General features: G+C 61.4%; 3 protein-coding genes across 5 annotated transcripts; 2 read left to right on the top strand and 1 right to left on the bottom strand.

Moving 5' to 3' along the window:
• The first annotated feature begins 113 nt into the window (after window positions 1–113).
• On the top strand, window positions 114–3883 carry SRPK3 (SRSF protein kinase 3). 2 transcript variants are annotated; one of them, XM_055119905.1, is made up of 15 exons: window positions 114–581; window positions 654–760; window positions 851–959; window positions 1050–1137; window positions 1257–1340; window positions 1605–1832; window positions 1903–2068; window positions 2161–2186; window positions 2322–2469; window positions 2554–2766; window positions 2850–2950; window positions 3052–3159; window positions 3236–3305; window positions 3380–3472; window positions 3561–3883. In XM_055119905.1, exons 1-15 carry the CDS (start codon window positions 286–288, stop codon window positions 3743–3745), a joined length of 2022 nt encoding a protein of 673 aa, XP_054975880.1. In that variant the 5' UTR covers window positions 114–285; the 3' UTR covers window positions 3746–3883. The 2 variants fall into 2 exon arrangements, with proteins under 2 accessions (XP_054975880.1, XP_054975881.1); XM_055119906.1 differs by having other exon boundaries at window positions 1257–1344; window positions 1726–1832; window positions 2322–2766.
• On the bottom strand, window positions 3884–11205 carry IDH3G (isocitrate dehydrogenase (NAD(+)) 3 non-catalytic subunit gamma). 2 transcript variants are annotated; one of them, XM_004606603.2, is made up of 13 exons: window positions 11028–11205; window positions 8603–8641; window positions 8342–8353; window positions 8066–8163; window positions 7835–7947; window positions 5917–5977; window positions 5704–5836; window positions 5479–5612; window positions 5269–5371; window positions 5043–5189; window positions 4296–4390; window positions 4165–4225; window positions 3884–4069 (listed from the first exon to the last, which is right to left on the bottom strand). In XM_004606603.2, exons 1-13 carry the CDS (start codon window positions 11106–11108, stop codon window positions 3971–3973), a joined length of 1176 nt encoding a protein of 391 aa, XP_004606660.1. In that variant the 5' UTR covers window positions 11109–11205; the 3' UTR covers window positions 3884–3970. The 2 variants fall into 2 exon arrangements, with proteins under 2 accessions (XP_004606660.1, XP_054975882.1); XM_055119907.1 differs by lacking the exon at window positions 8342–8353.
• Window positions 11206–11301: 96 nt separating this feature from the next.
• SSR4 (signal sequence receptor subunit 4) lies at window positions 11302–13530 on the top strand. Its single transcript, XM_004606510.3, has 6 exons — window positions 11302–11529; window positions 12403–12521; window positions 12839–12913; window positions 12997–13086; window positions 13169–13234; window positions 13339–13530. Exons 1-6 carry the CDS (start codon window positions 11463–11465, stop codon window positions 13441–13443), a joined length of 522 nt encoding a protein of 173 aa, XP_004606567.1. The 5' UTR covers window positions 11302–11462; the 3' UTR covers window positions 13444–13530.
• Window positions 13531–14433: the final 903 nt, after the last annotated feature.

Raw genomic sequence — 14433 nt, 5'->3', positions numbered from 1 at the left:
CGATATTCTCATCCATCCCCCTCCCCGCACTGTTATGAGACCCCATGGGATGCCAGCCCGCGTTTACAAAGCTAATTTCTAGGGTACGGGGTGGGGTTAGCACATCCTTCTAATCCTTGTGTGACTACTGGAATAAGCGGCTGCGCTGAGGACCAGGTGACAGCCACATTCCATGCAGAGCCCCCCTTCCCCGACGCGCCTCCCCCTTACGCCCCCCCCCGCCCTGTGGCACGGGGGCTCAGCCTGGGAGAGCGGCCACACAGCGTCACTGTGTGGGTGGGCCTCATGGGGGCCAGCCTGGGGGCTGTCATCTCTCAGCGGTGGGGGCAGGGGCCTCAGGGCGCAGGGCGGGCGGTCCAGGGCGTCGGGCCGCGCCGCCCCCTCCCGGCCTCATACCTTGCCCACAGCCGAGCAGCTGGGAGGCTATTTATAAAGGCGGGTGAGATCAGCGGCCGAGGCTATAAATGTGAGGGCCGCGGCCGGGCCCAGAGAGCAGCCGCCCGGGGCGCTGGAGCTGCGAGCCGGGCCACGATGAGCGCCAGCGCCGGCGGCGGTGGGGACTGCGGCGGCAGCAGCAGCAGGTAGGGCTCGGCCAGGCCCGGGGGCCCCGGCGCCCCAAGTGCGTGCTCACCGCCCGCCCGCCCCGCCCGCAGCTCGCCGGCCTCCGCGTCCGCTGGGGCCGCGTCGGCGCCGCCGATGCTGCAGGGTCCCCTGGGCTCCGACGATGAGGAGCAGGAGGACCCCAAGGACTACTGCAAGGGTGAGGCCGGGCCCGGAGCGCCCGCGCAGGGCCTGGGCGGGGGCAGGGCGGCGGGCCGGCACGCCCCCACCGTTCTCGGCCCCTTCCTAGGCGGCTACTACCCCGTGAAGATCGGAGACCTGTTCAATGGGAGGTACCACGTGGTGCGCAAGCTGGGCTGGGGCCACTTCTCCACCGTCTGGCTGTGCTGGGACATCCAGTGAGCAACCCCTCTGCCCCCGGAGCCTAGGGTCTCCTGGGAGGGGGGCCCTGAGCCCCGCGGCTGCCCAAGCGGCTCTCTGTGCTGCAGGCGCAAGCGCTTGGTGGCCCTGAAAGTGGTGAAGAGTGGCGGGCACTACACGGAGACAGCTGTGGATGAGATCAAGCTCCTGAAATGTGTGAGGCCCCTCCCCACCCGCTGACCCTGCGGCCTCCCCAGATGAGGAACTGGTGGGCGGGGGTGGGGTCGCAGGCAGGCTGGTTGGAACCATGGGTGGCCCCTTGCCCTTTGTTTCAGGTCCGAGACAGTGACCCAAGTGACCCTAAAAGAGAGACCATTGTCCAGCTCATCGATGACTTCAAGATCTCGGGGGTTAATGGGGTCCGTATCCTTTGAGGGTGTAGTGAGTGGATCAACCCAGCACAGTGGAGCAGTGTGTGTGTGTGTGTGTGTGTGTGAGAGAGAGAGAGAGACAGAGACAGAGACAGAGAGACAGAGATCGGTGCCTGTGGTTTATGCCTGCCCCCCACAAGCCTGTGGTGAGCTGGGGGAGGGTCTCCAGGTTGGCATCTGGATGGAGAAGTTCCTCTGGGAGGCCAAGCCTTCCCAAACTCCATACGCATGGGAGCATGGCCCTCTCCCCAGGATGCCCAGGGACACTGGGATGGCAGGGCTGGTGACCTCCAGGACCATCCAGTCTGCCCTGCTGCCCCCCTGCACTGCCCAGCCGTGTGCCCGCCCACTTGCCCTTCACTCCCTGCCCCAGATGTCTGCATGGTGCTGGAGGTCCTGGGCCACCAGCTGCTCAAGTGGATCATCAAGTCCAACTACCAGGGCCTACCAGTACCCTGTGTGAAGAGCATCGTGCGGCAGGTGAGCGTCGGGGCTGCGGGCTGCGGGCGTGTGGTTGCACCAGGGCGGTTCAGGAGCGCACGGCCCACAGGTGCTGCATGGCTTGGACTACCTGCACACCAAGTGCAAAATAATCCACACGGACATCAAGCCTGAGAACATCCTTCTGTGCGTGGGGGATGCCTACATCCGCCGCCTGGCCACTGAGGCCACCGAGTGGCAGCAGTCTGGGGCGCCACCCCCATCCCGCTCCACAGGTACCAGCTGCTGGGTGGCACCATGGGCCTGCGGGCAGGCTGGACGTGGGCCACCCCTGAGTCCCTTCCTTTCTCTCTTCGCCTGTCCCCAGTCAGCACAGCCCCCGAGGAGGTCATGGTAAGTCAGGACCCCGTTCCCTGTGCCTTTTCTCCTGCAGTGCCGCTAGTCGGCTGGCCTTGGGGCTCCACAACCATTGAGGCGGTCAGAAGTGGGGCAGGGGGCCGGTGCCCGGGGTGAGCCCGGCTGTACCAGCAGGTGGGGAAACTGTCCAAGAACAAGAAGAAGAAGCTGCGTCGCAAGCGGAGGCAGCAGAAGCTGCTGCTGGAGGAGCGGCTGCGAGACCTGCGGCAGCTGGATGCCATGGATGAGGCAGCGGCGGCAGCGGAGGCCCGGGCTGAGGGTGCGAGCATGCGGGCCGGGTCAGGGCCATTGGAGCAGTGCTTCAGGGGCCGAGGCTCACACACTGCCTCCGCTGCTTCCCCAGATGCTGGCTCCACCTCTTCTTCGGGCTGCCACCCTGGGGGGGCGCAGGGCGGCCGCTCACCAGCGTCATCGCCCGGGCCTGGTGGGGAGCGCAGCCCCAGCCCCGGCTCGCAAACCTCGGGCTTCTCGGGCTCCCTCTTTTCGGCCGCCTCATGCTCAGTGCTGTCCAGCGCGTCCAACCAGCGGGAGGCAGGGGGCCTCCTTTCTCCCAGCAGTAAGTGGGGGGAGGGGTGGGGGCGGGGCGGGGCCCTGAGGAGCGGGCGGCTCAGCAACTCCCCACTACTCATCCTTCTTCAGCACCATTTGGGGCCTCGAACCTCCTGGTGAACCCCCTAGAACCCCAGAACGCAGACAAGATCAAGATCAAGATTGCGGACCTGGGCAATGCCTGCTGGGTGGTATGAGCCGGGCATCCCCACCTGGTGCACGCGGCAGCAGGGGTGGGGGCCAGGGGCCGGGGGCCGTGGAGGCGACTTCCCAAGGCTGCCCTTGCCTGCAGCACAAGCACTTCACGGAGGATATCCAGACGAGGCAGTACCGGGCTGTGGAGGTGCTGATTGGCGCTGAGTATGGGCCCCCGGCCGACATCTGGAGTACGGCGTGCATGGTAGGTCACGTGCTGGGGTGCCGGCCACCCCCACGCATCTCAGCCCCTTCCCCCTCAACCCCCACCCCTCCCACAGGCCTTCGAGCTGGCCACCGGTGACTACTTGTTCGAGCCCCACTCTGGAGAAGACTACAGTCGAGATGAGGGTACAGGGCGCTCCTTGGGCTGGGCTGGGCCCCCAGGCCTCCCGGCCGCCTCCCAGCCTCCCCTCTGTCCACAGACCACATCGCCCACATCGTGGAGCTCCTCGGAGACATCCCCCCAGCCTTTGCCCTCTCAGGCCGCTATTCTCGAGAGTTCTTCAACCGCCGAGGTGGGGCTCGCCTTCCGGCCCAGCAACCCTGGGAAGGGGGCCCTGGGATGTGAGGGTGGCACCCACAGCCTCCCATACCGGCCTGCAGGGGAGTTGCGGCACATCCACAACCTCAAGCATTGGGGTCTGTATGAAGTGCTTATGGAGAAGTATGAGTGGCCTCTGGAGCAGGCCACGCAGTTCAGCGCCTTCCTGCTGCCCATGATGGAGTACATCCCTGAGAAGCGTGCCAGTGCCGCCGACTGCCTGCAGCACCCATGGCTCAACCCCTAGGCCGGGGAGGGGTACCAGAGGAGCTCTCCACCGCCGCCTGCAGCGCGCACCCCGCAGCCCCCAGCCCAGCCCGCCCCACCGCACCAGCTCTGCTCCCACACGGGTTTGTGCTAAAATAAAGGCCGCAGCTGACAAGCATTGGAGTGCCTGAAGCTGCTTTATTGGGCCCACCTGCCGAGCTGGCTGGGATGTGGGGGAGACTGGGGACCGGGGTGGGGGGGACTCTCACAGGACAGCCCGCCCGTTGATGATGCGGATATTGCGGATGATGTCCTGGATGGCCTCCGAGGTGGTGCCCTGGCCTCCGATGTCTGGGGTATGAATCTGTGGAGACAGGCCGCTGGAGCACTCCCTCCACGCTGTACGCAGTGGGGGGCCTGCCCCAGGAGCCCCAGGGAGAGGGTGGGGGGAAACCTCACGTGCTCATTGTCCATGGATGCCAGGACGGCCTTGCGGATGGACTTGGCATAGGAGTGGAGCCTAAAGAGGAACAGCTGCCTTCAGCGGGGGGAGCAGCAGGGGGGCTGGGGCCAGCTGGGATGCCACTTACTTGAGGTGGTCGAGCATCATGCAGCTGGCCAGCAGGGTAGCTGTGGGGTTGGCGATGTTCTTGTTGGCAATGCTCTTGCCAGTGTTCCGCGTAGCCTGGAGAGGCAAGAGGGCGCACGTGTGCTTTTGTCGGGTCCTTGTGGAGCTGTGCCTATCCACACGTATGCACACTGCCTCTGGTTTCATGCACACTCACGCATATGCACACTGTCTCTGGTTTTGTGCAGGCATATGCGCACTGCCTCAGGTTTCGTGCACGTGCACGCTTCCTATGGTGCCAGGCATCTCGGTGCACGTGCACATGCTTCTTTTCAAACAGTCTCATTCTGCCACATGCATTTGACCTGGTTTGGGCTTGTTTGGGGGCCACACCCCCGCTGTGCTCAGGGATTGAACCAGGGTCAGCCACATGTGCCAGGAGAGCGCCTTCCCTGTTGTACCATCTCTCCGGCCCAACCTTAAGTTTTCAAACAAACACCCTCAAGAGAGCGCAGAGGTGGGCGACCTAGCACTGCCATGTGCGTGGGGAAATAAGCAGGCACAGGACACAGCTCTGGTCTAACTGTGAGACACAGAACCAATGTCCTGCCAAGGCAAAGCCAGAGACGGGTAACAAAGGCACAACGGTGATACCTCCAATGGGGTCAGGTGCCTTCCAGACAATGAAAACACCCCCACGGCTGCACCACTCGTCTGCTGCCAAGGAGTGGACAAGGCAGGGCGGGAAGGCATGGCTGAGGGCACTCACCGTCTCAAATACCGCGTATGCATGGCCGTAGTTGGCACCCGCCACCAGTCCGGGGCCCCCCACCAGGCCTGCACACACGTTGTTGACAATGTTGCCATAAAGATTGGGCATGACCATGACATCAAACTGCTGGGGTCTTGACACCAGCTGTGGGGCAAGAAGGCAGACAGGAGTCAAGGCCTAGGAGGCCTGGGCTGGGCCCCGGGGGCAGGCAACCTGTCATTACCTGCATGGTGGTATTATCCACAATCATGCTCTCGAAGGTGATCTGTGGGTAGCGGGCCGCCACCTCCTTGCAGCACTGTAGGAAAAGCCCATCGCCCAGTTTCCTAGGGGGCAAAGGACCAAGCCTGGTCACCCTCCAGGCCCATCTCTCCTCAGCATGCGCCAGCAGGGCCTGAGGGCGCAGGCATAGCTGAGAGGATGGGGAACCTACATGATGTTGGCCTTGTGCACAGCAGTCACTTTCTTGCGCCCGCTCTCGTGGGCCAATTTGAAGGCGTACTCGGCAATGCGCAAGGACTTGGCCTTGGTGATGATCTTTAGGCTCTCCACCACACCCGCCACACTCTGAGGACAGAACAAGGAGCGGTGAGCCCAGCCTGCCCACCCCCTAACAACCACACACGCACACACAGACACATATGCCTGGCACACGCACCTCGTGCTCCAGGCTGCTGTACTCCCCCTCTGTGTTCTCCCGCACGATCAGGATGTCTATGTCCCTGTGTCGGGTCACCACGCCGGGCAGACTCTTACAGTGGATCACATTGGCATAGAGGTCCAGGCTGGTGCTGAGGGCAGAGAGGCAATGACCAGTGCCCTCATCCTGCTGCCATACTGGTCCGCTCCCGCCCTGGGCACCATCTCTCACCGGAGGATGTTGTTCCGGGACTTGTACGAAGGGGGCAGGTTGTGGTTCGTTTCGATGTTGCCTATGGGATGAAACAGGTCAGACCACTGGCAGCAACCCAGGCTCGGGGGAGATAAAGGGGCCTCTCCTAGAGAGCAGCACGAGTGCCTCGCAGGGCTCCTCGGACTTCAGGGAGTAGTGGGAGCTTCAGGGGCGCTGGTTGCTTCATGTACTGGGAGCTTGACTATGTTCACTGTTGGTGCTTACTGATCGTGAGTGCTGTTTTACTGGAGTGTTTTTCACTGCCAGTGTGTTTAACTGATGATGTGTACGTGTTTCACTGACCGTTGTGATTCACTGTTGATCTGTTTCTCTGGATGTGTTTCACTGATGGTATGCATTTCCTGCCTCTACTTTGAACTGATGTTTCACCAACGCTATGTATATCCCACCAATGGTGTTTCAGGAATACACTTGACCCAGGGTGCAATATTTTGCAGATATCTGTTGATAGTGTGTGCATTAAACAGATATGTGTGTGTATGTTCCATTGATGGGAGTGTTTTTCAGTGATGTGTGCATGTTTGTTCTGATGTGCTTTATTTATGGTGCATTTCATTGGTGTGTGTTTCACCGATGATGCGTTTCACCAGTGGCTGCTTCACTGATGTGCATTTCTCACTGATGGCATGCTTTTCACGAACTGTTTATTTTACTGTGGAGAATTTTCACACTGATGCTGTCTGACAATGCGCATTTTATTGAAGGTATATTCCACATATGGTGCATTTCACTAATGTGTTCAAGACATTAATGGTAGTTGTGTGTGCATTTCACCCATGCCGTGTTTCTCTGATATGTGCTTTTCACTGACATCATACTGTGTTTCTGATGGTGTGTGCTTTTCCCTGACGACACGTGTGCATTTCATCATGCTGTGTTTCTCAAATGATGTGTGCCTTTCACCTGTGTTTCTGATCGTGTCTGCCTTTCATTGACTGATGCATTTCACCAATGGTGAGCTCACTGCTGCCTGTAGTTTCTCTGAAGGTGTGTCATGATGATGAACTGTTCACTCTGCTGGATTTAATGGAAGATTGTTTGGTTGACAATCTACTGACTGACGTGCTTCTCTGACCACGTGTGTTTGCACTGACGGGGTATGTTATTCACTGATGGTGTCTGTGATTCACTGGTGTGTGTGTGTGTGTGTGTGTGTACATGTATATCTCATTCTGATGGGGAGGATGTGTATGTGTGAGTGTCTCACTGATAGTTTGTTTCACGGGTGTGTTTGTGTGTGTGCATGTCAGTGTTTCACTGATGGGCTCTAAGATCCTAGACGAGCCCCTGGAACATAGCTGCTTTTCGGGAACTACGGAAGGACTGGAGGGACGGAGGAGTGAGTGGATAAGGAGGAACAGCTAGAGCCTGGGCAGGGAAAGGTGTGGCTGGTGTCTGGACAGAAAGTGACTGTTCCCGACTGGCACTGGACCGACCAGCCAAGCAGGCATTAACAATGTGACCTTGACCACTTCCGGCCTGGCTCTGCACGAGGCGCCACACAAGCCCCAGCAGATGCTGAGAGGTGAGAGAAGGTGGTCAGAGGGTGTGACAAGTTGTGTTCCTGCCATGAGGCCCACCCTGCCTGGACAGGTGCCCACAGAAGGCCTCTGTGCCCTCTGGTTGGCTGGTACTCCGTCCATTTGATTCTAGAGCTGGGCTCTCCCTGGGCTCATCGTTGCCCACCCGCTCTCCACACAGAGCAGGCGATGAGCTAGAGTTCACACAGGAAGTGACAGAACTGTTTCAGAAACCAATACCAGCAGACAGACTCCGTTCTAAAAGCCCAAGCCCCCCAGCCCACCTCCCTAGTCAAGCAAGGCCTGAATCAAGTGTGTGAGGGTCAGGGAGAGCGACATACTAGTCCAGGACTCACCCTTCAGGGCCACACGGTTCCGGCGGATGGCCATGATGGCATTCTGCACATCTTCCTCATCTGTGTTGGAGCTCACATGCACCTCTTCAAAGTCCACGGGCACACACGCATGCCTGTGGCAGAGCCAGGTCACGCACCTCCACCAGGATGCTTCCCTGGCTGCTGCCCACCCTACCATGGCTCGGACTGGAGGACATGCTCGGGGCCATGCAGGGGTCAGGGGTGCCATACCTGAACACTGACTTGACGTGCAACATGAGCTCCGGCCCGATGCCGTCCCCAGGGATCATGGTGACCGTGTGCCGCCCACCATATTTAGCTGACGGAGGCTGGAGGAGGGGCGGGGTGGCGTTTCAATTCCATCCTCCCCCAGATGGACCCCGAGGGCTGGCCAATCGGATGGATCCCAAATTTTGGCCCACCCATTCCTAACAGGACTGCCCTTGAGGTGCTGGGGCAGAGGCACTCTGAGCCCCAGCCTAACCTTCAGATGGGAATTATACTCACAATTGTCTGCTGCTAGAGACAAGAAGGAAGAGAACACAGTCAGTTGTGGTGGGAGCCAAGCTCAGGGGGACCCACCGCCGAACCTGGACACTGCCACAGGAAAGGCGCCCAAGGGGTGCAGAGCACAGGAACAGCCCACACGCGTGCACGCACAGAGGAGTCAGGCATGCAGGAGACCGTGTACGCATGCCCATGGGCCAGCGTGCACAGACCCCAACTCCCACGCACTCACGCACACGCACACGCCAGGCAGCTACTTACTGAGACGTTCCTCCGGGAGGCCTCCCGTGCACCCAGAACCTGACCAAGAGAGCCTCTGTGTCAGCTGCTGTGATCCAGCCACAGCACCCAAGCAGGGCCCGGACACAAGCCACTCACCCGCTCCCCTCACAGAGGCTCCCATGGAGGGGCCCACGAGCGCCAGCAGGAGCATCACAAGCCGGGCTGCCTCCAGCTCTGCAGACGGCTTCCTCCCAATGCCTGCCACTGCCCCCAGCGCCTGCTGCTTCTGCGTCTCCTCCCCCACCCCCGGCTGCTTCCATCCCTTGTGTGCACAGTACCAGCCCTAGGAAAGCGCAGCTAGGAGGCCACAGGGACCCGGTGGATTGTGGATTCCTCCCTTGGGCCTTTTTCCTGGCCACGAGATCAATGTCCACCAACCCAGGAAAGTCAGCTGGAACCAGCCAGTTTGGCTTTGATGGCAGCAAAAGCCCCGGCCAAGTGGGCCAGGTGCTAAAGGAGGGGACGGCATCTGTAGGAAGACACAGGGGACCCACTTTCCCCTGCCAGGGAGCCAGTCTACCCAGTGCTCACTGCAACAGGGGACCTAGGTTCCCCTGCCAGGGAGATGGTCCACTCAGCGCTCACTGCGACGTTTACCTGAGCCCCCCTCCTTTCAGAAACCGGGAAGAGCTGAAGGTCTCCCACTGCTGGGGCCAGCATAGCATCTTGGCCAGGGGCTGTTTCCCAGAAGCCGGCCCAGGTGAGGTGGGGTTGGGGCACCTACTGCTGTGTTTCCTCTGCAACCAGAGGAGGGGGAGCATCTATTAGCCCAGATCTGTGTGCATCTCACCTGCAGGATCCCTGATAAACTGTGGAAGGTGGTACAGACTGCCCCTCCTCCAGGAAGCTGTCCTTGGTAACAAAGGCTCCAGAGCTCTTCATCTCACACTCAATCTCCCTAAGCTGTCACCACCTGGCTCCTACATGTCCTGTGGCTTGCTATGGTCTCAGGTTCCAGGTTCCACTGGACACATGGAACACTTCTTGAATGATGAGCATATCAGCTAAGGGAAGGTGGGGGCTGTGGAACCTCAGTGCAAAGCCACTGTCACTGGCTCCTGGTGCCTGACAGTCTGACCTTGCTGAGCTGTCCCCAGGGATACAGGGGCTGACTGGTCGTGCCCTTGGAAGGACTGTGTGAGGGGAGGGGCAAACTAGCCCATCCCGAGAAGAGTTTCCTGGATTGTGTAAGACCCTTGAGTGAGGGTGCAGCCCAATGGGAGCGGTCGGGGAGGAGTCCTACAACTGGCCTCTGCAGCCCCCAGGGGCCCCTCAGCTCAGCATGGTGTAGCACTTTCCTGGGCTCTGGCCAAAGTGCCCAACAGCCTCCAGATCAGAGAGTGGTCTGCCTCACATCTCTGCAAAAGGCAGATATGCTGGGGGCCCCCCAGGCCTCACTGTACCCCTGCTTCTGAGATTCAGCTCTCCCCCCCACCCCAGAAATCAAAGCTTTGAGTTCATTTCTAAAGGTTCCAGGTGCCCAGGCAGGGCAAAGCCATGGCCAGCACCCTGCTTGTACTGCACCACCGATGCCACAGCTTGAGGAAGCCCAGCTGCCAGCACTAGGAAGACCTGGGGAATGCGGCTCCTCTGCGGGGCCAACCAGTCTAAGTGCTGGCAAGGCAGTCTGCCCCATGGGTGGTGCCCCCAGGAAAGTGACCTGTGTGCCCACGGGGAGCTGGGGCAAAGTCGGGAGTTCTGAAAGGTCAGAAACAGCGGGGTCCCTCGAGAACATGAAGTTCCCGCCCCTCAACGTGGCCAGAGGAAAGAGGCCATACAGGGGTCAGTGAAAGAGCCGGTCGTAGAGGTCACATCGGCTCTGGCCAGGGGCCGTCCTAGCTTCTAGCGCGCCACCCGCCAGGGCCGCAACCGTTTTCCCTTAAGCCTGCGAGGAGAGACGAATCGGACCCGAACTACCAGGATCCCGCTCGGAGAACTGTGGCAACCAGGCCCCCAGACGCGACTGCCTCCGCAGTAGGGCGCTCGCACCGCAGGCGCCAGCGGGGCTCTGAGGATGCCCGAGGCAACAGGAGGGCCGGGCACGGCGCGACCCTCGGGGAAGACGGTCCCCAGACGTTCAGAGAAAGGCGAGGCGGAGCATGTGGCCGCCTCCGGGGTCTCCCACAAGGTCGCGAGGGAAGTGACACGGCCTCCTCTCCCCTCCCAGCCCCGGTTCCCACACCCGGTGCTGCAAACCCCAGCGCAGCCGAAGCCGGGCCAACTTCGAACGGACCCCTCGCTTGACAGCAGGGGTGGCCAATCAGCCCCCGCGCCTGGCCCTCTCTCCGCCCCTCTCAAGGCCGGCGGCCAATCGGGAACCAGGACGCTCAGGGAGCGACGGCCCCGCTAAGAGGGGAAGTGTGAGGCTCCCCTGGCGTACCCCGCGGACCGCGGCGCTTCTCACCTCCCAAGAACGGCAGAGGAGAGCCGGCCGGAGCATGGCCTTCGCAGCACCGCCCGCAGCTGCTGCCACCTTCAGCGCCATGACGGAGAGTGAGAACCTCCGAACGTCCCAACACGCAGACAATTGTCTCGCGAGAGCTCGACGGAGCACGAAGTTCTGCGGCAAGCGCGGACCCCGCCCTGCGCATGCGCGTGGCCGCAGTGACGGCCACGCCCCCTTCCGGCGCCGGGAGCGCAGCCGCCATGTTGGGGGGGGGCTCAGCCAGCTGCGCCCCTGGTCCAGGGAGGGGACACGTCGGTGTCGCCAGCGACGTCACAGGTTCGCCCGGCCCGCTGGCCTGTCATTGGCCGCCGTGGCTGCTGACGCGTCGCGCTTCCTCGTCGGCCCCGCGTGTTTAGGGGAGCCCGTTCTCTTTCCCTCGGCGGAGAAGAGGCGATGGCGGCGCTGGCGTCTCTCGCTCCCCTGGTGCTGCTGTTGCTGGCCGGTCTGTCCTGCTGCTCAGGTAGCGGCCTGCAGGATCTTGTTTTGGGTAGCCCCTTCCCGCGGCAGGTGGTGCGTGGGGAGGGTGTAGGGGCGCAGGCGAAGCGGGGTTCTGGGCCTGCCTGTGAGAGGCAGGTGGCTTCGGGCACAGCCACCAAGGCCACTACGCGCTCCTGCAACACCAACGTCTATGCAATAGCCACTTTCCTTCCCCGCCGCCCGCTCTTGCCGGGAAATGCTTCACTCTTTGCAGCCCCCAGCCGGGGCAGGTGATACGCGGCCCTGCCCCCTCTCCCTGGCGATAGGGGCTGGCCGAGATGGCCCCCGAGGGGTGTTGAGGTGCAGCACTCCCCAGCCAGTGATCCGAGTGGACCACCGTGGGGTCTGGGAGGACAGCTGAGCTGAGGAGGTGCGGGGAGCGTGGCCCGGTGTGGGGACCATCAGGGCCTGCGGGGGCTGAATGGACGAGCCCAGAGGAGGCATGCTGTTGCACCTTCGCCCTCCCTGCAGCTTCCGGCGCCACCCAGTGCCACGAGGGCACCTGTCCAACCTGGGGGAACAGCGGGGGAGATGCCACTGTCTCCGGCATTGGTGGGATGTGTGAGGACATGGTGTCACCTCCTTTCTGAGGGCAGCACTGTTCGTGGCCCTGTGCACCCTTCTGCTCTGTGGGAGGGCAGGGGATACCCTGTTAGAGGCATGCACAGTGCAGGGTCACCCTGGCCCCAGCCTTGTGTGCTCCCTGCAGGGCCCCCTTCTGGTGGTTCTCTGACACTGTCTGGATAGGAAGGCCACCTGGCAGGATCCAGAGTGTGGCCTCTGCCGGGTGGCCTGGGAGCTGGGTGGTGCCTTCTGCCCGGGCTCAGCACTCATAGCCCCAGGCCCTTCCCCGCAGCTGAGGCCTGTGTGGAGCCACAGATCAGCCCGTCATACTATACCACCTCAGACGCCGTCATCTCTACTGAGACAGTCTTTATCGTGGAGCTCTCCTTGACCTGCAAGAACAGGGCCCAGGTGAGGCTGTGGGCTGACTGCTTTCTGGAGCACCTGGGGCCCAGGAGCCTAAAGCAGGAAGTTGGACCTTTTGGGGTCTAGTGCTCATGGGGTACCTACCTGTTTTCATGCATTTCCTTCCTGGCTCAATTATAACAGGGTTCCCCCACCTCAGTTTCGGAGAAGGCAGTGGAAGGAGGGTGGGTTGGCTTTCTGGCATGGGGCTGGGTTGTCAGATCTGCTGCTGTAGTTCTCCTGGGGTCCCCCTGCTGCCTCACCCCCACCCTGGGCCAGCCCTGGACTGGCCATCGAGGGAAGCCAGTGACTGTCTCCCCCAGAACATGGCTCTCTATGCTGACGTCAGTGGCAAGCAGTTCCCTGTCACACGGGGCCAGGATGTAGGACGGTACCAGGTAAGCGCGGTACAGTGGCCCGGGCTTTGGGTGGGGGATCTGGGGATTTCAGCATTGGGAGGGGAGTTCCTGCTGTCTCACAGGTATCCTGGAGTTTGGAACACAAGAGTGCACACGCAGGGACCTATGAAGTTCGGTTCTTCGACGAGGAGTCATACAGCCTGCTGAGAAAGGTGGGTCTTGGGGGCCTTGCCGCAGCCACCCTGTCCCTCCGGCAGCCCTCAGGAACATTCTGACTCTTGTCCTTGCTTTCAGGCTCAGAGAAATAACGAAGATGTTTCTGCCATCCCACCCCTTTTCACAGTCAATGTCGACCATCGGGTGAGTGGCTGAAGGTGGCCCAGTACCTGGAAGCAGGGGATTCGACCTCCTGTGGTGGGGTGGGGCTGGGTCACTCCATCCTGAGCCTGTACCCTTCTTTACAGGGCACCTGGAATGGACCATGGGTGTCCACCGAGGTGCTGGCCGCAGCCATCGGCCTGGTCATCTACTACCTGGCCTTCAGTGCCAAGAGCCACATCCAGGCCTGAGGGGCAATCTGCCTGGTGCATTCAATAAATCTCTACTGGCTCCTGCTTGTGTCACCCGCCTCCGGCCTGGGCAGAGCCGGGCCACCAGCACGCAGTGTGGACCTCAGTTGTTGGGCTTCTTCTCAATACCACTCCTTACTGCCAGAGAGGCGCATTGCCCCTTGCGCCCCTCCCCAGCCTGATTGGGGGTGGGCCTGGGAAGGGCTCCTGGAGCAGTAATGTGGGAAGTCCGGGCACAGCAGCACTGGACGGCCCTTTCCATGCCCGGGTGTTTCTTCTGGGAAGAAAGGATCCTGTGGTAGGCTCTCCTGGTGGCACGTTACCCTAAGCAGCCCCCCTTTCAGCAGTGACACTCTCCAGGGCATTTGGGGGGTTCATGGGAAATGGCGTCCATCCTGCTAATGGCCCTGCCAGCCCCCGGGTGGCTTCAAGAATCCTGGGAACTTGGCAAGCTCTGCCCTGTAGCTCCCAGCCTCTCATGCAGCCATGGTGCGCTGCCAGCAGAGGGCGCTCTTCAGGCTAGTGCTCTCCTGGGAAGCACCGTCTCTGCTGGGAGGGTCTGTGGAGGGTGAGCACACAGCCCCCCAGGGCCAGGTCATGGCACTACCTTGCCCTACAGTGGCCCGGGAGTCAACTGTGGAAGGGCATGGTCTGGCCTATGTCTTGGGACTGCTCGGACTCTGCCACCAAAATGGGGTGCTTTTAGAATCCTCCGGCCCCCAGGCAGCTCAAGGAGGTGCCACGCAGTCCTCTGCAGCAAGGAAGGGGTTTCATCACGAGTGGACAGAGCCTATGCCTTGGCCCAGGCTTCCTGTCAACACTGAGGATTGGGAACACACCCTCAGGACCCCACCCTACCCGTTGGGCGCTGACCCAGTTCCGCCTTGCTGTTTCAGGGGCGCCTGCCCCATTCACCCACTTTCACAGCTGACTGGGCCTTGTCCGCGACCAAGCTTTGCCACACTGCTGCCTCCAGGGGGCGTTGTGCCC

This window comes from Sorex araneus, chromosome X, assembly GCF_027595985.1.
Source record: "Sorex araneus isolate mSorAra2 chromosome X, mSorAra2.pri, whole genome shotgun sequence".
In the NCBI taxonomy this organism is placed as follows: domain Eukaryota; kingdom Metazoa; phylum Chordata; class Mammalia; order Eulipotyphla; family Soricidae; genus Sorex; species Sorex araneus.
The sequence above is the reverse complement of the archived record's forward strand: the minus strand, read 5'-3'. Positions and strand labels throughout refer to the sequence as shown.